Below are 22681 nucleotides of genomic sequence, written 5' to 3' on the forward strand. Positions count from 1 at the left end.
AAGCATCAACCAGGCTGTATGCACCATGCCACCCCCAACTCAGCACCTACGCCGAACAATGCAAACTCCTCTCTTTTCTCCCTCCCTTCTGTTCCTTTGTACTACTTGTGTCACGAACTGCATTAATAGTTTTCATTCCCTCTGTTGCTGAAAAACCACACAGTATTTCTTCTCTCCTTGCCAACCGAATGTGACTAGGAAATGATGGGTTGCCGTGGCAACAGAATTGCCTTTAAACAGTTTAAGCCGCCTCATTCTTTTGTTGGAGAGCTTTGTGACCTTGCAGCACAAAATGGACCCAAAGGTGATTGAATAGAGTGGCTGCTTCCTGTCTTTTCTTTTGGTGGTCGGTATTCTTGAGCTATAGCTCAGCACTTTCTTCTACTGTATTTCTATAGGCATGCAGACATTTTGAGCAGCACCGCGCCTAACTGTTTGTCATGAATTTCCACTTCTGTCATTAATGATCAAATTTTCGTAGGTCCAAGATGCTCATGAGTTTAGACTCATGCCGTTGAGTTCAGACTTATCTGAATCCATATTTGTAATAATGAGACTGATAAATGGTTCAAACTTTTAGTTAAAACCATTTTGTTTTTAGTCTGTTTGTTCTCACAACAATGGGTTTTCATTTCCAAGACAAAGGTTGTAATTGGCCCTGGGCGCACCATTGAATGAACACGGAGACGTTCTAAGTAGCCATACAACTTCCCTTGCAGAGAGGGGTTGCTGTGGAAACACCAGCTTCAAAGTGTTCCCCTCCAAGGCACTTGTATAGGCAGACTGGTTCAGAGATCTGTGCGAGTGCTAACCTGTTGTATTGTCTCTCACCGGCGCATATCTTAAACTGATGAACCGCGGTTCCCATCTGACACAAGTGGTATAATAGAGGCAGATTTGCTGATTATCTGACATCCTAATACAATCAAATCCACCATAAGCAGCTTGCCTATCTTTGAAATTCATATTCACTTGTCTTATTCATACTTTAGATACATTTTAAGTTACTCCAATCCCCACATGATCTTGGACACGTTTTATTTTTTGTGCAAAGTTGCAAACATGACAACAATCTGAAACTTCTCTTAAGACGTCACATATGGTGTTGCTAGAATAGGAAAATGCTGTTTCCTATTCTATCTTCCCTAGAATCACCAGAATTCAACAAGCACAGTCCAAGGAATATAGGCTAAACTGTTGCTGATATCAAAGCATTTCAAAGTCTCTCTCAATCCTCAATGAAAAGGAACTATTGGCCTACTGGGCCATAAACTCTGACAATAAAAGCTCTCATTTCATTTCTCCTCGTCTTGCACCATGGTGTTCCAACTATTAATCTTGTTAAAGTGAAATTAGCCCCTCTAGAATAGGCTTTAATGATCATGGCCATTATTCCATTGAAAAGGAGCTGTCTTATAAAAGTAGGTTGCACCCAGTGATTGAATGTGGCACCCCATGCTTCCAAAATGCCCCATTGAATGTAGGTCAAACGGGTAGACAGCATTTGACATCGCCATAATTAACCCGTTCTTCTCCCGAAACTGACCAGAACTGGCTGCACAAAGACTAATCGGAAATGAGAGAACAATAGCCTTGTCATATCATGAACAGCAGAATTCTAACTGTACACACAATATTGACCTAGGATGGGCTTGTCTTAGCTAAAACTGCATACTTGTCTTATTGTCCATCAGTTTTAATGCACTTTGAAGCTTTGTTTTTCCCTATGCTTGTTTTTTAAATTATATTTAAAAATTTATTTATTTTTTTGCCCCTTTTTTCTCCCGAATTTCGGGATATCCAATTGGTAGTTAGTCTTGTCCCATCGCTGCAACTCCCGTACGGACTCAGGAGAGGCGACGGTTGAGACATGCGTCCTCTGAAACACCCCCTGTGTCAAGAAGCCGCACTGCTTCTTGACACACTGCTCGCTTAACCCGGAAGCCAGCTGTACCAATGTGTCGGCAGAAACACCGTCCAACTGGTGACCCTGTCAGTGTGCATGCTCCCGGCCCGCCACAGGAACTATCGGCCTACTGGGCCATAAACTCTGACAATAAAAGCTCTCCTCATTTCATTTCTCCTCGTCTTGCACCATGGTGTTCCAACTTTTAATCTTGGTAAAGTGGAATTAGCCCCTCTAGAATAGGCTCTAATGATCATGGCCATTATTCCATTGAAAAGGAACTGTCTTATAAAAGTAGGCAAGAGCGCGATGGGACAAGGACATCCCGGCTGTCTACATTTAAGTCATTTAGCAGACGCTCTTATCCAGAGCGACTTACAAATTGGTGGATTCACCTTATGATATCCAGTGGAACAACCACTTTACAATAGTGCATCTAAATCTTTTAAGGGGGAGGGGGGGGTTAGAAGGATTACTTTATCCTATCCTAGGTATTCCTTAAAGAGGTGGGGTTTCAGGTGTCTCCGGAAGGTGGTGATTGACTCCGCTGTCCTGGCGTCGTGAGGGAGCTTGTTCCACCATTGGGGTGCCAGAGCAGCGAACAGTTTTGACTGGGCTGAGCGGGAACTGTGCTTCCTCAGAGGTAGGGGGGCCAGCAGGCCAGAGGTGGATGAACGCAGTGCCCTTGTTTGGGTGTAGGGCCTGATCAGAGCCTGAAGGTATGGAGGTGCCGTTCCCCTCACAGCTCCGTAGGCAAGCACCATGGTCTTGTAGCGGATGCGAGCTTCAACAGGAAGCCAGTGGAGAGAGCGGAGGAGCGGGGTGACGTGAGAGAACTTGGGAAGGTTGAACACCAGACGGGCTGCGGCGTTCTGGATGAGTTGTAGGGGTTTAATGGCACAGGCAGGGAGCACAGCCATCAGCGAGTTGCAGTAATCCAGACGGGAGATGACAATGCCTGGATTAGGACCTGCGCCGCTTCCTGTGTGAGGCAGGGTCGTACTCTGCGAATGTTGTAGAGCATGAACCTACAGGATCGGGTCACCGCCTTGATGTTAGTAGAGAACATCCCCTAACCCGTACGATGCTGGGCCAATTGTGAGCCACCTCGTGGGTCTCCCGGCCACGGCTGGCTGCGACACAGCCCGGATCGAACCCAGATCTGTAGTGACGCCTCTAGCATTTAGACCACTGCGCCACTCGGGAGGCCCCATTCCCTCTTCTTGTTTGTGTGGGCCACTTGTACTGGTGACTATTATGGGGCCTATTATGGTCCTCCCCATGCAGGGTCTGATGAATCCTACTCTTGTTTCCTATTTCAGCCAGATAGTGAAGTGTCCACCACAGCCGAAGACTACTCCTCCGAGGTGAGTTAACTTCATCGTAGTTTACACCAGAGAACACTTTTAAATGGAGTTAATACACTGTACTTGAAGGGATAGTTCACCCTATTTCCCCCTAGTGGTTAAGGTTCAGATTTGACAGAGGGTAAGCTGATCTTAGATCTGTTAATAAGGTCCTCTGCTATTGAGGATCAGTGTTACAGTTTGGGGCTTAGGTCCTTGGACAGGCCTCCCTTTTCCCAGCTTGCCTTTTGGAACAGACGATGTGACTTGGCTAGCTTGTTGCCAGGCACTCAGCTCCACAAGTCCCCGTCTGGCATTTATCTGAACTTGACAAGTCAAAGTAGTCCCGTCGCACCTCACCCCCTCCCCTCTTCTACAGAGCCGCCATTAAAAGATTTGCCTGTGACACCGAGTTTAACGGTTTGGAGAAGGCGACAGTCATTACTTTAAAGCCTGACATGGACGACAGAACCAAAATTCAAAATTTAATTACATCCTTCACTCTGTGTTCTGTACACCATTAACAATGGGAAGCTGAACCATAATCTCCCTGCTTTACCAAACAGTATTGTGAATTAACAGGTGAATGGCTCCCTTGAGATGACCGAGAACCCAATGGAGACTTACAAGGAGTTTATCTGGGTACAGTACAACAATTAAATAGACAACAAGCTACAGTCTTTTTTTACTGTAACACTTTTGCTCTGTCTCCACACTGCATTCTGACCTAACCCTGAGATTTTCCTCAGTCTAACTCACTAACCAAGTTGCTTTTTATTCTCTACTCCTGGAATCCTCAGTGTGCGCTTGTGAAGTGGTTTTGATTCAAGGCCAGGAACTACAGTGCAGCAACAGCAGCATTGTCCGTGGGCTGCTGCCGTCATACTTTAACTTTTACACCCCATTTTAACAGCAGAGATGGGGAGTATGGAATGGGGGCGGCTTGACATTTCAGATGTGTAAATTACTCTGGAAGTCAGACCAGAAAGAGGAAAACAGAGGGAGGAAGAGAAGTAGAAAGGGGGATTGGAGGATGGAATGGTGAAGTTGCTAGAGAAGAGGGCGTTGGACAGGGATGCAAGAGCTGCTCATTTGCCAAGGCACACAGGTGATCCTGCCATTTGCAGGCAGGAAGAGAGAGGGATGGAGGGAGAGAGAAAAGGGAGAAGGAGGGCACAGAGTCTGAGTGACAAAAAATGCACTGATTTACTGTTTCTGCTTGAGAGTAAAGAAGTAAAATCATTCTGGGGAAAAGAAGATAGAGCGAGGTAGAAAGAAAAATGCGGAGAGTGTGACGGATAAGCTAAGAGTAGTGAAGTACAGAGGTAACACGAAAGAAGGCACCATTGCCAGCACCATGCTCTTTAATGGCGGCCAGGTCTTTGGCAGTTTTGGATGTTGGCTAGTTAATTTCTACCATTCCCCTCAGTTCTGTGGCGACCTTGGATGCTAACTAATTGCTTCAGTGGTGGTTTTGTAGGTTAGCTAAATGCTAAGCTAGCTACCATTTCCCCCTCCATTCTGTGTCAGTTTTGGATGTTAGGTAATTGCTAATCTAGCCACTGCCCCCCCCCCCCCACGACAGGAGGAAGTGAGCTCTGTTCAGCAGGAGGCGAGGGGTGGAAGTGTCCAGGTCATGGAAGAAGAGCTGGCTGCCAAGACTCTAGCAGTAGAGGAGCTGAGCCGAGAGCTGGAGGAATTTAGAATGGCTTTCGGCTCAGAGGGGGTACAACAGGTAATATGCACTCTGTGTATGTATGAAGGAATTAAGATTGGTAGTTAGAAAATAGTAGATAACCTGCTTCACCTGTCATCTGCAAATGTTCATGAAACATTAACATTTGTTGTAGTGTGTGTTTATCAGTCTTAATTCATCAACCAGATTGCATAAGGGGTTGGCCTTGCTGAGCCCACACTAAGGGGCTGACCTTCCTTTGAGGGTGCAGCTCTCATATTGATAATAATTTTGCTACCCAGCAGGTGTCACTGTTAAACATTCATGTTATGATTAATATTTCCTTTTTTCACTTCTGTTGTTCTCTATTACAATAATTTGTATAGTTTTGTTCGCAGTAGTTTAGGGCTACTTATCTGTAAAGGAACCCATTTCTAAGCATTTATTTACTACTTAAATACATGATATTTCTGTGACGATCAAGTGAATTGTCAAGCACACGTAACAAGTACATATAAACTATTGTTGGTATTTCCCATTTCAATGGAATGCATCCCTTTTCTTGTTTGGTTTAAAAACATTGATCGGTGGTTGTATTACCACCCATACTCCTTTAAATCACCTCTACCCTTAAATATCACAACTAGCTACTTCTGTTGTTGAGACCACATTTTGTCTTTATCAAGTCATGCCAGTGTACTGTTTTCTTTGTCATACTAAAGTGTGACTTGTGAATCACTGATGTTTATTATACAAGTTATACACACTGCACTTCTTTTCCTCCTCCAGCTGCAGGACTTCAAGGCTGCCTTAAAGCAGCGAGATGGCATCATCACCCAACTCACAGCCAATCTGCAGCAGTCTCGCAAAGAGAAGGACGAGGTCATGAGGGAGTTCCTGGAGATGACTGAGCAGAGCCAAAAACTGCACATTCAGTTCCAGCAGGTAAGACATTCTTGTCTAGTCTATACACTACACTATACCATATTATCCCACCCTAGTCTATAATACAAGAAGAAAACAAGATTAGGCAGGTGTTAATTTTTATGTACACTACCGTTCAAAAGTTTGGGGTCACTTAGAAATGTCCTTGTTTTTGAAAGAAAAGCAAAAAATGTTGTCCATTTAAAATAACATCAAATCGATCAGAAATACAGTGTAGACGTTGTTGTAAATTACTATTGTAGGTGGAAATAGCAGATTTGTAAAACATTTTTATGGAATATCTACATAGGCGTACCAAGGCCCATTATCAGCAACCATCACTCCTGTGTTCCAATGGCACATTGTTAGCTAATCCAAGTTTATCATTTAAAAGGCTAATTGATCATTAGAAAACCCTTTTGCAATTATGTTAGCACAGCTGAAAACTGTTGTCCTGATTAAAGAAGCAATAAAATTGGCCTTTAGACTAGTTGAGTATCTGGACATCAGCATCTGTGGGTTCTATTACAGGCTCAAAATGGCCAGAAACAAAGCACTTTCTTCTGAAACTCGTCAGTCTATTCTTGTTCTGAGAAATGAAGGCTATTCCATGTGAGAAATTGCCAAGAAACTGAAGATCTCATAAAATGCTGTGTACTACTCCCTTCACAGAACAGCACAAACTGGCTCTAACCAGAATAGAAAGAGGAGTGGGAGGCCCTGGTGCACAATTGAGCAAGAGGACAAGTACATTAGTGTCTAGTTTGAGAAACGGATGCCTCAAGTCCTCAACTGGCAGCTTCATTAAATGGTACCCGCAAAACACCAGTCTCAACGTCAACAGTGAAGAGGCGACTCTGGGATGCTGGCCTTCTAGGCAGAGTTCCTCTGTCAGTGTTATTTTGCCCATCTTAACATTTTATTTTTATTGACCAGTCTGATATATGGCTTTTTCTTTGCAACTCGGCCTAGAAGGCCAGTTGAGGACTTGTGGCGTCCGTTTCTCAAACTAGACACTGTTTTCTAATGATCAATTAGCCTTTTAAAATTATAAACTTAGATTAGCTAACACAACATGCCATTGGAACACAGGAGTGATGGTTGTTGATAATGGGCATCTGTACGCCTATGTAGATATTCCATAAAAAAATCTGCTGTTTCCAGCTACGATAGTCATTTACAACATTAACAATGTCTACACTGTATTTCTGATCAATTTGATGTTATTTTAATGGACAAACAATGTGCTTTTCTTTCAAAAACAAGGACATTTCTAAGTGACCCCAAACTTTTCAACAGTAGTGTGTGTGTGTGTGTGTGTGTGTGTGTGTGTGTGTGTGTGTGTGTGTGTAAACACAGCAAAAAAAGAAACTGTCAACTGCGTTTATTTTCAGCAAACATAACATGTGTAAATATTTGTATGAACGTAAGATTCAACAACTGAGACATAAACTGAACAAGTTCCACAGACATGTGACTAACAGAAATGTAAAAATGTGTCCCTGAACAAAGGGTGGGGGGGTCAAAATCAAAAGTAACAGTCAGTATCTGGTGTGGCCACCAGCTGCATTAAGTACTGCAGTGCATCTCCTCCTCATGGACTGCACCAGATTTGCCAGTTCTTGCTGTGAGATGTTACCCCACTCTTCCACCAAGGCACCTGCAAGTTCCTGGACATTTCTTGGGGGAATGGCCCTAGCCCTCACCCTCCGATTCAACAGGTCCCAGAAGTGCTCAATGGGATTGAGAGCCGGGCTCTTCGCTGGCCATTGCAGAACACTGACATTCATGTCTTGCAGGAAATCACGCACAGAACGAGCAGTATGGCTGGTGGCATTGTCATGCTGGAGGGTCATGTCAGGATGAGCGTTGAGATTGCCTGCAATGACAACAAGCGCAGTCCGATGATGCTGTGACACCGCCCCAAACCATGACGGACCCTCCACCTTCAAATCGATCCTGCTCCAGAGTACAGGCCTCGGTGTAACACTCATTCCTTCGACGATAAATGCGAATCCGACCGTCACCCCTGGTGAGACAAAACCGCGACTCGTCAGTGAAGAGCACTTTTTGCCAGTCCTGTCTGGTCCAGCGATGGTGGGTTTGTGCCCATAGGCGACGTTGTTTGCCAGTGATGTCTGGTGAGGACCTGCCTTACAACAGGCCTACAAGCCCTCAGTCCAGCCTCTCTCAGCCTATTGCGGACAGTCTGAGCACTGATGGAGGGATTGTGCATTCCTGGTGTAACTCGGGCAGTTGTTGTTGCCATCCTGTACCTGTCCCGCAGGTGTGATGTTCGGATGTACTGATCCTGTGCAGGTGTTGTTACACATGGTCTGCCACTACGAGGACGATCAGTTGTCCGTCCTGGCTCCCTGTAGCGCATTGCAATTTATTGCCCTGGTCACATCTGCAGTCCTCATACCTCCTTGCAGCATGCCTAAGGCACGTTCACGCAGATGAGGAGGGACCCTAGGCATCTTTCTTTTGGTGTTTTTTAGAGTCAGTAGAAAGGCCTCCTTAGTGTCAAGTTTTCATAACTGTGACCTTAATTTCCTACTGTCTGTAAGCTGTTAGTGTCTTAATGACCGTTCCACAGGTGTATGTTAATTAATTGTTTATGGTACATTGAATAAGCATGGGAAACAGTGTTCAAACCCTTTACAATGAAGATCTGTGAAGTTATTTGGATTTTTACAAATTATCTTTGAAAGACCGGGTCCTGAAAAATAGTTTATGTATGTATATGTGACTTACCACCTGGATTTGGTCTTATGTAACAACATTTGAAATAGTGCTTTTTACATTGGATAAAAGTAGAGACTCAGAGCTACAAAATGGTATATTGTACACTGCATTTTTGAGCTGGGTTTGTGCCCATAGGCGACGTTGTTGCCGGTGATGTCTGGTGAGGACCTGCCTTACAACAGGCCTACATGCCTTAAGTCCAGCCTCTCTCAGCCTATTGTACTCCAAAGTAATTCTGCTTTGAAAGTTGATGATAAACTCACTTTTGAGAAAATGACCTTTGAATGTTTTGGTATCTAGTGAAGAGCTCTTTGTCTACTCCCATTCAGCATCGTTCACACCGTCTTAAGCTTTAGCCCCACCCATCTCGTTTCGCTCTCGGAGCGTTCAGAGCGCACACTTGACGCTCTGGCCGATGATTTGTTTACCTCCTGGATAACATGAAAACAGTCTAACGAGCTCTGCTGGCAACAATTTCATTTAGCTTTTTTGTTGACGTTTACTGATGCCGTCCATATTCAAAGGGTGTTGTACACTTTAGCTTAACCTCTTACATCTAGATGTAAGAGGTTAGGGCGTGGCGCGAATTACAAACTCCTCAAAAATCCCAAAACTTCAATTTTTCAAACATATGACTATTTTACACCATTTTAAAGACAAGACTCTCCTTTATCTAACCACATTGTCCGATTTCAAAAAGGCTTTACAACGAAAGCAAAACATTAGATTTTGTCAGGAGAGTACCCAGCCAGAAATAATCAGACACCCATTTTTCAAGCTAGCTTATAATGTCACAAAAACCAAAACCACAGCTAAATGCACCACTAACCTTTGATCTTCATCAGATGACACTCCTAGGACATTATGTTATACAATACATGCATGTTTTGTTCAATCAAGTTCATATTTATATCAAAAACCAGCTTTTTACATTAGCATGTGACGTTCAGAACTAGCATACCCACCGAACACTTCCGTTGAATTTACTAAATTACTCACGATAAACGTTCACAAAAAACATAACAATTATTTAAAGAATTATAGATACAGAACTCCTCTATGCACTCGATATGTCCGATTTTTAAAATGGCTTTACGGAGAAAGCACATTTTTCAATATTTTGAGTACATAGCTCAGCCATCACGGTGAGCTATTCAGACACCCGCCAATTTCGGGGCAACCTAAATTTAGAATTAGTATTAGAAATATTCTCTTACCTTTGCTGGTCTTTGTCAGAATGCACTCCCAGGACTGCTACTTCCACAAGAAATTATGTTTTTGTTCGAAATAATCCATATTTATGTACAAATACCTCCGTTTTGTTCGTGCGTAAAGATCACTTATCCAAAGGCATAATGCGCGGAACGAGAGACGAAAAGTCAAAATGTTCCATTACCGTACTTAGAAGCATGCCAAATGCTGTTTAAAATCAATCTTTATGGTATTTTTAACGTAGAATTGCGATAATATTCCAACTGGACAATGGCATATTCATTCAAGAAGAAAAAGAAGGAACGGCGTGCTCGCGTGATGGTGCCTATCCAATCCCTTTGTTGCCAGGCAGACCACTCAGTGAATGAGCTCCTATTATCTGCCCAGTGACAGGAGAATGCTCAAACCACTTTCTGAAGGCTTTAGACAGCCAATGGAAGCCTTAGGAAGTGCAACGTCACCCCACAGACACTGTAGCTTCGATAGAGAATTAAAAGAACTACAATTCTCAGACTTTCCACTTCATGCTTGAATTTTCTCAGGTTTTTGCCTGCCATATGAGTTCTGTTATACTCACAGACACCATTCAAACAGTTTTAGAAACTTTAGAGTGTTTTCTATCCAAATCTACTAATAATATGCATATTCTAGTTTCTGGGCCAGAGTAGTAACCTGTTTAAGTTGGGTACGTTTTTCATCCGGCCGTGAAAATACTGCCCCCTAGCCCAGACAGGTTAAACAAATCTAAATATATTGTTTCGCCACCCTTTGCCTTGATGATAGCTTTGCATACTCTTGGCATTCTCTCAACCAGCTTCATGAGTTAGTCACCTGGAATGCATTTCAATTAACAGGTGTGCCTTGTTAAGAGTTAATTTATGGATTTTCTTGACTTAATGCGTTTGAGCCAATCAGTTCTGTTGTGACAAGGTAGGGTTGGTGTACAGAAGATAGCCCTATTTGGTAAAAAAAACGAGTTCATATTATGGCTAGAACAGCTCAAATAAGCAAAGAGAAACGACAGTCCATCATTACTTTAACCTCTATGGGCTAGGCGGGACGAATTCGTCCCACCTACGCAACAGCCAGTCTAATCCAGTGGCGCGATTTTCAAAACGTTTGAAATGCTATTACTTCAATTTCTCAAACATATGACTATTTTACAGCTATTTAAAGACAAGACTCTCGTTAATCTAACCACACTGTCCGATTTCAAAAAGGCTTTACAACGAAAACAAAACATTAGATTATGTCAGCAGACTACCCAGCCAGAAATAATCAGACACCCATTTTTCAAGCTAGCATATAATGTCACAAAAACCCAGAAGACAGCTAAATGCAGCACAAACCTTTGATCTTCATCAGATGACAACCCTAGGACATTATGTTATACAATACATGCATGTTTTGTTCAATCAAGTTCATATTTATATCAAAAAACAGCTTTTTACATTCGCATGTGACATTCAGAACTAGCATACCCCCAGCAAACTTCCGGGGAATTTACTAACAATTTACTAAATTACTCACGATAAAACGTTCACAAAAAGCATAACAATTATTTTAAGAATTATAGATACAGAACTCCTCTATGCACTCGATATGTCCGATTTTAAAATAGCTTTTCGGATGAAGCACATTTTGCAATATTCTAAGTACATAGCCTGGCATCACAGGGCTAGCTATTTAGACACCCAGCAAGTTTAGCCTTCACCAAAATCACATTTACTATAAGAAAAATGGTCTTACCTTTCCTGTTCTTCGTCAGAATGCACTCCCAGGACTTCTACTTCAATAACAAATGTTGGTTTGGTCCCAAATAATCCATCGTTATATCCGAATAGCGTCGTTTTGTCCGTGCGTTCCAGAAACTATCCGAAATGGTAAATAACGGTCGCACGCATGGCGCATTTCGTGACAAAAAAAATCGAAATATTCCTTTACCGTACTTCGAAGCATGTCAACCGCTGTTTAAAATAAATTTTTATGCCATTTTTCTCGTAGAAAAGCGATAATATTCCGACCGGGAATCTCCTTTTCGGCAAACAGAGGAAAAAATCACAAAGACGGGGGCGGCCAGGTCACGCGCCTAAGCCCAGAGTACCTTGATCGGCCACTTGAGAAAGGCGATCAAGTGTTTCAGCCTGGGGCTGGGATGACGACATTCTGTTTTTTCCCGGGCTCTGAGCGCCCATGGACGACGTAGGAATTGTCACGTTAGAGCAGAGATCCTTTGTAAAAGATAGAGATGGCAAAGAAGTTCCAGAAATGGTCAGACAGGCCACTTCCTGTAAAGGAATCTCTCAGGTTTTGACCTGCCATTTGAGTTCTGTTATACTCACAGACACCATTCAAACAGTTTTAGAAACTTTAGGGTGTTTTCTATCCATATATAATAAGTATATGCATATTCTAGTTACTGGGTAGGATTAGTAACCAGATTAAATCGGGTATGTTTTTTATCCAGCCGTGAAAATACTGCCCCCTAGCCCCAACAGGTTAAGACATGAAGGTCAGACAATGCGGAAAATTTCAGGAACTTTGAAAGATTCTTAACCTCTCTGGGCTAGGCGGGACAAATTCGTCCCACCTACGTAACAGCCACTTGAAGCCTGTGGCGCGATTTTCAAAACCTTAAAAATCCTATTACTTCAATTTCTCAAACATATGACTATTTTACAGCTATTTAAAGACAAGACTCTCGTTAATCTAACCACACTGTGCGATTTCAAAAAGGCTTTACAACGAAAGCAAAACATTAGATTATGTCAGCAGAGTACCAAGCCAGAAATAATCAGACACCCATTTTTCAAGCTAGCATATAATGTCACAAAAACCCAGAAGACAGCTAAATGCAGCACTCACCTTTGATGATCTTCATCAGATGACAACCCTAGGACATTATGTTATACAATACATGCATGTTTTGTTCAATCAAGTTCATATTTATATCAAAAACCAGCTTTTTACATTAGCATGTGACGTTCAGAACTAGCATACCCCCCGCAAACTTCCGGGGAATTCGCTAACATTTTACTAAATTACTCACGATAAACGTTCACAAAAAGCATAACAATTATTTTAAGAATTATAGATACAGACCTCCTCTATGCACTCGATATGTCCGATTTTAAAATAGCTTTTTGGTGAAAGCACATTTTGCAATTTTCTAAGTACATAGCCCAGGCATCACGGGCTAGCTATTTAGACACCCGGCAAGTTTAGCACTCACCATAATCATATTTACTATTATAAAAGTTTGATTACCTTTTGTTGTCTTCGTCAGAATGCACTCCCAGGACTGCTACTTCAATAACAAATGTTGGTTTGGTCCAAAATAATCCATCGTTATATCCGAATAGCGGCGTTTTGTTCGTGCGTTCCAGACACTATCCGAAATGGTAAATCAGGGTCGTGCGCATGGCGCAATTCGTGACAAAAAAATTCTAAATATTCCATTACCGTACTTCGAAGCATGTCAACCGCTGTTTAAAATCAATTTTTATGCCATTTTTCTCGTAGAAAAGCGATAATATTCCGACCGGGAATCTCCTTTTCGGCAAACAGAGGAAAAAATCACAAAGGCGGGGGCGGTCAGGTCACGCGCCTAAGCCCAGAGTCCCTTGATCGGCCACTTGAGAAAGGCGATAATGTGTTTCAGCCTGGGGCTGGGATGACGACATTCAGGTTTTTCCCGGGCTCTGAGCGCCTATGGACGACGTAGGAAGTGTCACGTTAGAGCAGAGATCCTTAGTAAAAGATAGAGATGGAAAAGAAGTTCAAGAAATGGTCAGACAGTCCACTTCCTGTAAAGGAATCTCTCAGGTTTTGACCTGCCAAATGAGTTCTGTTATACTCACAGACACCATTCAAACAGTTTTAGAAACTTTAGGGTGTTTTCTATCCATATGTAATAAGTATATGCATATTCTAGTTACTGGGTAGGAGTGGTAACCAGATTAAATCGGGTATGTTTTTTATCCAGCCGTGTCAATACTGCCCCCTAGCCCTAACAGGTTAAAGTGCTTGCAGGAAGCAAAAATCATCAAACGCTATGATGAAACTGGTTCTCATGAGGACCGCCGCAGGACAGGAAGACCCAGAGTTATCTCTGCTGCAGAGTATACTTTCATTAGAGTTAACTGTACCTCAGATTGCAGCCCAAATAAATGGGTTCAAGTAACGCACATCTCAACATCAACTGTTCAGAGGAGACTGCGTGAATCAGGCCATCATGGCGAAATTGCTGCAAAGAAACCACTACTAAAGGACACCAATAAGAATAGACTTTCTTGGACCAAGAAACACAAGCAATGAACATTAGACCGGTGGAAATCTGTCCTTTGGTCTGATGAGTCCAAATTTGAGATTTTTGGTTCCAACCCGTGTCTTTGTGAGATGCAGAGTAGGTGAACGGATGATCTCCGCATGTGTGGTTCCCACCGTGACGCACGGAGGAGTTGTGGGGGTGCTTTGCTGGTGACACTGTCAGTGATTTATTTAGAGTTCAAGGCACACTTAACCAGCATGGCTACCACAGCATTCTGCAGCGATACGCCATCTCATCTGGTTTGCTCTTAGTGGGACTATCATTTATTTTTCAACAGGACAATGACCTAAAACACACCTCCAGGCTATGTAAGGGCTATTCAACCAAGAAGGAGAGTGGTGGTGTGCTGCATCAGATGACCTGGCCTCCACAATCACCCAACCGCAACCCAATTGAGATGGTTTGGGATAAGTTGGACCGCAGAGTGAAGGAAAAGCAGCCAACAAGTGCTCAGCATATGTGGGAACTCTTTCAAGACTGTTAGAAAAGCATTCCTAATGAAGGGGCTCCCGAGTGACGTAGCAGTCTAAGGCACTGCAACTCAGTGCTAGAGGCGCCACTACAGCCCCAGGTTCGATTCCCGGCTGTATCACAACCGGCTGTGATTGGGAGTCCCATCGGGCGTTTGCAAAATGTCGGTATCTTTCCCAGGTTTTCCAGTGAACCTTGTTGGGATATTCCTGTAAACAGTTGGGGAAAAGCAGAATTCTGTGAATCCTCCAACTGGGATTTCTGGAAAACCGGGGAATTTGGGGAAAGTTACTAGAATTTTGCAACTCCAGGTTAGACATACCTGTGCTAGTCCTATGCAATCTTATTCTGTCTCAAGCTTTTCCCTGCTCTATCAAAATTTTATGGATTTTATTACCCTTCTAATAATTATACAACAGATGTGGTGGTGATGTTGTTTTCCCCAATTTCCACGGGAACATGAACACCCTCTGGTTCGATTGACAGCTGCAGGCAGGCGAGACACTGAGGAACACCAGCCACAGCAGCACAGCACAGGACCTCCTGCAGGCCAAGCAGCAGCTCGTCCAATACCAGCAGCAGCTGGAGGAGATGGATGGCCAGGTCAGAGGGCACCAAATGATGAGCAAGGAGCAGCTGCTGCATGTCAGCCAGCTCCAGCACCGGCTCAACGAGGCTGAGATGGTGAGGCGTCTGCGTAGTTGGTGTTAGTCAATGCCTGTCATTCAGGTGAAAACGTCTGCTTGTATGACATGTATTAATCTATTCAATGGATCTCTTTTATACGTGGTTGATTACAGGGTGCATTTTGAAATCTGATTACATTTCTTGCTATTATTAGCTTATTACCTTACCTTACAAAAACATAATTTTGTTCAAGGGCTGTTTTGTAGAAGTTTTATTTAAACCGTTTTAGTATGAGACTTTAATTATATTTGACATTTTACCTATATGTCTAATTCTTACTTTTCCCTTACAGGTGGGAAGAAGAACAGAAGAATCATTTGCACAAAGGTTACATGAGAAAGACCTGCTGATTTCGGAACAAACTGCAATAATAACAGAACATGAGCGTACACTGACAATGCTCAAGGTGGAGCTTACACAGGTGGGAAGGATGACTGAGGAGACTTTTGCACAGAAGATGAACGAGAAAGAACTGCTGATTGCTGAGCAAGAGAGAGTCATGTCAGAACATGACTTCTCCCTCCACCAGCTAAAGGGTGAGTTGACGGCCTCTGAGAAATGCTTAAACGGCCTCAACCAGCAAATTTCCTCAAAGGCTCAAGAGCTGGAGAGCTGTAAGAGTGACTTGGATAACTGTAAGAGGGACTTAGAGAGCACTAAGAGTGAGTTGGATAGCTGTAGGGTTGAGCTGGAGGGCAGTAAGTGTGAGTTGGGTAGCTGTAGGGTTGAATTGGAGAGCAGTAAGGGTGAGCTGGATAGCTGTAGGGTTGAGCTGGAGAGCAGTAAGGGTGAGTTGGAGTCGTGCAGGTGCGAACTCTCAGCCTCTAGGCAGAAGGAGCGGATGTCCTCCAGTGAAATCCAGCAGCTAATGGGCACTGTGGAAGATCTTCAGAAGCGATTCCATCAGGGGAGCCTGTCAGAGAGCGACACCCTCCAGAGAATGGAGGAGGACTCAGCCCGCAGGCTGGAGCATCTTCGGGCAGAGCTAGATGAGATGTACGGTGAGCAGATCGTCCAGATGAAGCTGGAACTTCGCTTGCAGCACTCTGCGGCCCTGGAGCGGGTCACGGAGCAGCATCGCGAAGATCTAGCACTTCTAAGAGCTCAGCAACCCGCGCCCAGCCCCAGTCCCGAAGTGGGGATCGGGCTTAAGGGCAAGATCGCAGAGCTTCAGCAGAGGCTCCAAGAGGCCCAGGCTCTTCATGAGAAGGCCAGACAGGAGCTGACCCAGGTGGCGCAGGAGAAGCTCAACCTCCAGGGTCAGGTGACTAACCTGCTCCAGGACCTCCGCTCAGCCCATGCCAAAATGGAGCAGGCCTCCCAGAACTTTGCTGTCCATGAGCGTTGTCGGGGTGAGCTGCAGCGCTTCCAGGAAACCATCAATGACCTGAAGGCCCAGCTAGCCGCTGCTGCAGAGTCTGCAGAAGAGATTGAGGCCAAGCACGAGTCAGAGACAACCAACTACAAGATCAAACTGGAGATGATGGAGCGTGAAAAGGACGCGGTGCTGGACCGCATGGCAGAGTCACAGGAGTCGGAACTGGAGAGGCTGAGGACACAGCTCCTCTTCAGCCACGAGGAGGAGCTCATTCTCCTTCGGGAGGACCTACAGAGGGAAAGCCATCTCAATGCTGAGAACCTTCTCAACGAGGCATCCATTCGGCACAGCCGAGCCCTGGAGGAACTGCGGAACGGTTACGAGGTCAACCGGGACGAGCTGTTACACCAAATTGTTGCACTGAAAGACGACCTAAAGATGGCACTGCACAGCTCAAAAGCCGAAGAGCTGGTGGCGCAACTCAAGGAACTTCAGTTGGAGGTTGAGGAACTGAGAAAGGGTGGAGAAGAAAGTGTCAGAATGGAAAGGGAAATCCAAATGCTGTTGAAAAAGAATGAGTTGCTAGAAAATGAGTCCAAGGAGAGAGAAAAGAGCTGGGACAACAAATGGAGGGGGCAGGAGTCAGAAAATAGGATTTTGATGGAAACCAACAACGCCATGAAAGAGGAAGTGGAGTCCAAGACGAAAAAATGTAAATCCCTCACCATAGAAAATGAACAAAAGCAGCGACAGGTGGTAGAGTTGCAAGAGGAGATTGAAAAGCAAAGGAACACATTCTCTTTTGCCGAAAAGAACTTTGAGGTGAACTATCAGGAGCTCAAGGAGGAGTATACGTGCCTTGTTGAGGTAAAGGCGCAGTTGGAGGAGAGGATTCTCAAGGGGACACTTGTGTTTGAGTCACAACTTGCCAGCCTCCAGTCGCAGATTCAGGAGCTGAGGGAGATCAAGGAAAATAGCCAAATGGAGGACAACGGCGGTGCTCCGATAGAGAAAGACACTACTGAGCTGATGGAGAAGCTGAAGGTATCTCTGACAGAAAAGGAGGAACTGGCTGTGAGGCTGTCTGAAGTTACCGAGCAGCTGACTGTTACAGAAGGCGAATTGGATGAGCTGGAAGGAGAGCTCAGTCAGGTCAAGAGAGAAAACAAAGAGGTCATCGCCCGAAACGAAAACCTTGAGGAAGAGCTCGAAAGAGAGCGGGAGACTCTGAAGGAGAGAAAGGGAGTGATGGAACTGCAGAGAGAGGAGGGAGGGAGAGCTGCTCAGAGCCAAGCACATCTCCAACAGAGAGAGCAGCCTGTTCAGTCTGCAGCCCAAGCTTGCTCCATCAAGGATCATCATCTCCAGATCGAATCTCTCCAAGGGGAGGTAGAGGTACTCCGCTCCTCCTTACAGGCTGCCGAAATAGAGCGATATCGCCTCCGACACACCCCGGAGGCTCGGCACCAGAGCCAAACACTCGCTCCGTCTGCAGCCCCATCTCAGGTCTCGACTGTGGGGGAGGGACCTGTTGAGCATAGCTCTGCTGTAGAGCCTTCAGCCTCTGGGTCAGACAGGCGCAAGACACAGCAGCGGCGAGGCAAGAAGAAACGCCAGAGCTCTGCCCAGTCAAAAGAGAAGAGAGAGGAGGAAGTGGTGGAGAAAAACAAAGCTGGAGCTTCTACTGCTGCAGCAGAGCGGGAGTTGCGGGCTCAGATGGAGAGCCAGGTTCCGTCGAGCTCACAGCAGAGGACCAGGGAGGAGGACTCCAGCGTCGGGTACCACGGAGAGCGAGACGACATTGGGAAGCAGGTAGGCATTCACACGCAGCAGCTGCTGCTGCAGTCCTCTTAGCTGGAATGGCCCTCACTACCGAAACGATAAGTGCCTTGCCTTTTGTCTTTTTATGTCTCTCTCGCAATCCCTGCCTTTTCATAAGTCTGATGAAACAATCTTTCGATTGAACTGTTAATGTTTTATAGAGCGTTTTCATTCGTCTTATGTTAATGCTCAATACATAATTGACTATTGTTGAAATAACCAGGTAAACAGTTGATCACGTCCACAACCAGTACTACGTAATGATGTATCATTAGTCCCTTGTTAAATCTTATAATTGTTGATCATTACTTGATGCTGGTGAATGGTATCTGTATTCATACGCTGCATAGACTGAACCGAAGGCTTATTTAAAAACCTGGCTGAGGTGAGGTTTGCCTGTTCTAGCACTGATGTTTTTTTTTTCTTTGTTCAGCCTGTGACTCTAGTGATTGATAGGCTTGATTACAAAGCACCTGACAGATGCTGGCTCTCATAGGCAGTGAATAACATAAGTACACCCTTTGGTAAAAAGAGGCTCAATATTTTGTCTATGGTTGTCAGGCCACACATACCACTCATTGTAAAGCAGGAGAAGCTGAAGGGGGAGCGTCAATTGGTTCAATGCACAGAGAGCCTGTTGCATAAACACACAGAGTATTGACACTCCACGTAACATTTTCAGATCGTTTAAATTATTACGCTGAAATCACCGAGCTTTACTCAAGCTGTTATGTAAGAATTATATTCCGTGACAACTAGGCTCTTCAAAGATTAAAAAGAGCCATGAAAAGACATGAAGCGTACGTCGTTATCTTTCATGAATATCTTTCTCTCGCTGAAGAACTTCTTTGCTTTTATGTATAGAAATGTATACATTGTAGTTTCTTTCCGTCCTGCAGGGAGTAAGTGCTCGAAGGTGAGAAGTCATTTTATGTCACTGCCACTCATATGTGTCTCACCTGTATTATACATGTCCAAGGCTTCACCTCAGTAGAGCATTGTCAAAGATGCACAGCATTTGTCCCTCATCTTGCATCAGTGCACCACATTATGTTCAGTTTCTCTTACTGGGAAGGACCCCTTAATAGACTACACACAGTAGCATCTTCATGAGCATCTTCATAAGCAACATTTACATCAATATTTATAAATGACTTTATAAAAACAACTTAATGGTGCTATTGCCGCTTGTTCTTGGTATCAGTACTGTGTGCAAGTGAAGTACACCTCCATATTTGAGATGACATAGTATTCATTGCTATTAATGAATTGCTAATAAAAGGTGTTGTGAAATTCTTCCGAAGCTGCCTTAATGTTTACAGTGTGGCCTTCTCAGTAAGCGCTTCATTGTGTTTTATGCCATACGCGTTGTTGCCAGACCTCATCAACACTGTTAACATGTGTTTTATATTCACATGTTTAAACTCTTGTTACAATGGTTACCTTTTCTCTTCTTTTCAGGGGAAGAGAGTAGATGGGATGGAGTGTCGGGCGGACCATGTAGCGAAGCGAGAGGAGGACGACAGGGACAACGAGACCACAGAGCATGTAAATGTCACCTGAGCTCACATCCGCCTGTGCTTTTAGCTCTGGCCTGAGTGGCTGCCTTTGATCCATCAGAGAGTAGTACACTGGGTTGGGAAGGTCAATCAATAGGTGGCAAAGCTTCATAGAGAAACTATGGGCACCCAGTAGTAAGACTGTGATGAAAGGCAAAGCTTTTCTTTTGTCACCGATTTATATTTTCAAGAGTCATATGCTTGGTTGTTATTGTGTCAGCAAGTGTTGTACTGCCCAGACTGTGCTAATAATATTCAACCTCTGTTTCATAGCAGTATTTGCTAAAGAACAGGGTCATATTCTACATAGCTACATGCATTAGGCTACCAGGCATTTGCTTGACATCAATTTGATCAATTTGATGTCCTACTGTAATATTTACAGTATAAGTGTTTAAATGGGTTGTATCAATTGCTGTCTGACAAAGCATTATGAAAACAACAGTGTTACCAATTAACACAAAAACGCACTGTGCACAGCAAAATGCACTGTCATCAAAATAAAAGAAAATCACAATTTCATGCGAGTGTAGCTGCAACACATCTGCATTTACACAACCATCCACGGACGGGCGAAAACCCTTCCCAGCTCCCCATTGTATTGTTGGCTGAAGAATGGATAATAGCTGGCCCCTCATTTGTTGTGCTAAAGCCCAGGTGCTCCCCCCTGTCTCACTTATAAAATCTGAATCAGGGAAACAGGCATTCTCATTCAAACAAGGTGCTGGATGGACTGTCCATTATATATTGTGGATACACCATTTGGAATCTTTGTTTAAAGGTTGTCACGAACCGGCTCGTAGTTCGCAACAAAAAGGAGACAACGTGGAGATAAAGAATAACAAAAAATATTTATTAACTGAAGTAAACTAAATACAATTAACAATGGTGTGTGTAAGTGAGTGTTTGCGTGCATAAATGTGATAATGAGGGGTGTTAAAAGGTGCTTAACAAAATGGCCACAAAAATGCCACAACCAAACTCTATCATTGTGTCTGCATGGAGAGAGTCTCCTCAATAAATGGGGAAGAGGTGTATTTATCCCGGGACACACCCGAGCCCAGGTGTGTCCCATTTCCCTGACGACCCTCCCAGCTAGGCCACCGACATCCTATTAAGGAAAACAAGCGCAAAGGGAAAGAATTTGTCAGACAGAGTGGGATGGTCGTCACAAGGTGCACTCAGCAATATGGCATCATACACAGCGGGCCGACTTCCTGCTTACAGATATCAACAACAACAGGCATGCCTACATTTGGAGGGGCCAATATTGGTTGACAATCTTGTTACCTCTATAACGTCATATTGCTAAGAATACCTTAAATTCATCATGTGTAAGTTGCAACAAGTACATTCTATCCTGGGGAATTTTTGTCTCCTACTCCTGAAACAATCTATATTGTGCCACAGTAGGTAGACTGAGGGAGTATATACGTTCAGGTGTATCTAATTGTATGCTCTCTCCACTCTGTCTATTTGTGAAGGTGGAGTGCAGGCTGCAGCTGGAGGCCCAGCGGATCAGCCTGTCTCAGATGCACGCTGCGCAGCTGGAGCTGCTCCGGGAGCAGGCAGACGCCCGTGCCTGCATACTTGAGCTGGGCCGCCTCAAAGAACCAAGGGGTGCGGGCGTGTGTGTTACACTGTGTGTGCGCACATGCATTTTTCATTGTGTGTGTGTGTGTGTGTGTGTGTGTGTGTATCTGGGGTTATGGAGCTAGACGGGCCATTGAAGTTGTTTTTGATCTGTCATTCATGATTTCAACCATGCTACAAACTGTAGATAGAAAACAGGACACTGACTCACAAGTTATTCAGTCACTTTTGCTTTCATCTTATTTTAGTAATTGAATGATGGTGTACTGTTTATGCTCAATATAAGACAATAATACTGTATGCTTTTGTTGTTTTTCTCAGACTTCACAGATGAGCCCAAAAGCTCCAAGTACCAGAATGTGGTGCAAGTTGTGTCTGAAGAATGCAAGCAGCTCATCCTGGTAGTTAACATTAATTACACACACACACACACACACACGTGTTATGTTCTTCTATCCTTGTGGGGACCTAATTTCCATAAAATAATTTTCCCTAACGTGTTAACCTAACTCCTAACCCTAACCCCTAATCCCTTACCCTAACGCTAATTCTAACCCGAACTGTAATTGTAAACCTAATCTTAAAATAGCCTTTGTCCTGATGGGGACGTGGGAAATGTCCGCACAGCAGAGTATTTTTCTCGTTTTACTATCCTTATGGGGACTTTTGGTAATTTTATGTCCCCACAAGGATAGGACACACACAGCAAACCTAATAAACCAAGTATTGATTAGTGTTCCTTTGCATTGTCAATTATTTTTAACCTTTGATTTCTGAGAATGTTATTTCAGGTTTGGACATTGATTATTACCACACGAGTGCATCAATTATTTACTGAGACATCGATATGTTTGAGAGCTATTTTGCTGTTCTCTTTACAGTCCTTTGCGAAACTTTTCGGAGAGGAATTCTTGGAGTATCTCCACCCCACTGATGTCGAGGACTGGAAGATTCATTCGTTTGAAAAGGAAGAAACCAGGGATCCCAGTGCTGTTTTACATGATGCAAAGGGTGCTTTATTGGTTGTGATGTCTACCCGAATGATAACAATACTGCATAAACACGCAGCCTATGAGATGAGTCGCTGACTA

At 43.9% G+C, this 22681-nt stretch overlaps 1 protein-coding gene across 6 annotated transcripts in view; it reads left to right on the forward strand.

Annotated features, from left to right (window-relative positions):
• Positions 1-22681, forward strand: part of LOC106569851 (A-kinase anchor protein 9) — a 158787-nt gene that overhangs the window by 30556 nt on the left and 105550 nt on the right. For 5 of the 6 annotated variants that reach the window (XM_045694733.2, XM_045694734.2, XM_045694738.2 and 2 more), the window contains exons 4-13: positions 3229-3273; positions 3835-3894; positions 4838-4987; positions 5717-5872; positions 15099-15296; positions 15592-18429; positions 19900-19986; positions 21482-21617; positions 21912-21991; positions 22472-22601. In XM_045694733.2, coding sequence (XP_045550689.2) covers positions 3229-3273; positions 3835-3894; positions 4838-4987; positions 5717-5872; positions 15099-15296; positions 15592-18429; positions 19900-19986; positions 21482-21617; positions 21912-21991; positions 22472-22601 — 3880 coding nt within the window. The remainder of the gene's footprint in view (positions 1-3228; positions 3274-3834; positions 3895-4837; positions 4988-5716; positions 5873-15098; positions 15297-15591; positions 18430-19899; positions 19987-21481; positions 21618-21911; positions 21992-22471; positions 22602-22681) is intronic. The other variant, XM_045694737.2, reaches the window with a different exon arrangement.

Source organism: Salmo salar, chromosome 14 (genome assembly GCF_965601325.2).
Source record: "Salmo salar chromosome 14, fSalSal1, whole genome shotgun sequence".
Taxonomy (NCBI): domain Eukaryota; kingdom Metazoa; phylum Chordata; class Actinopteri; order Salmoniformes; family Salmonidae; genus Salmo; species Salmo salar.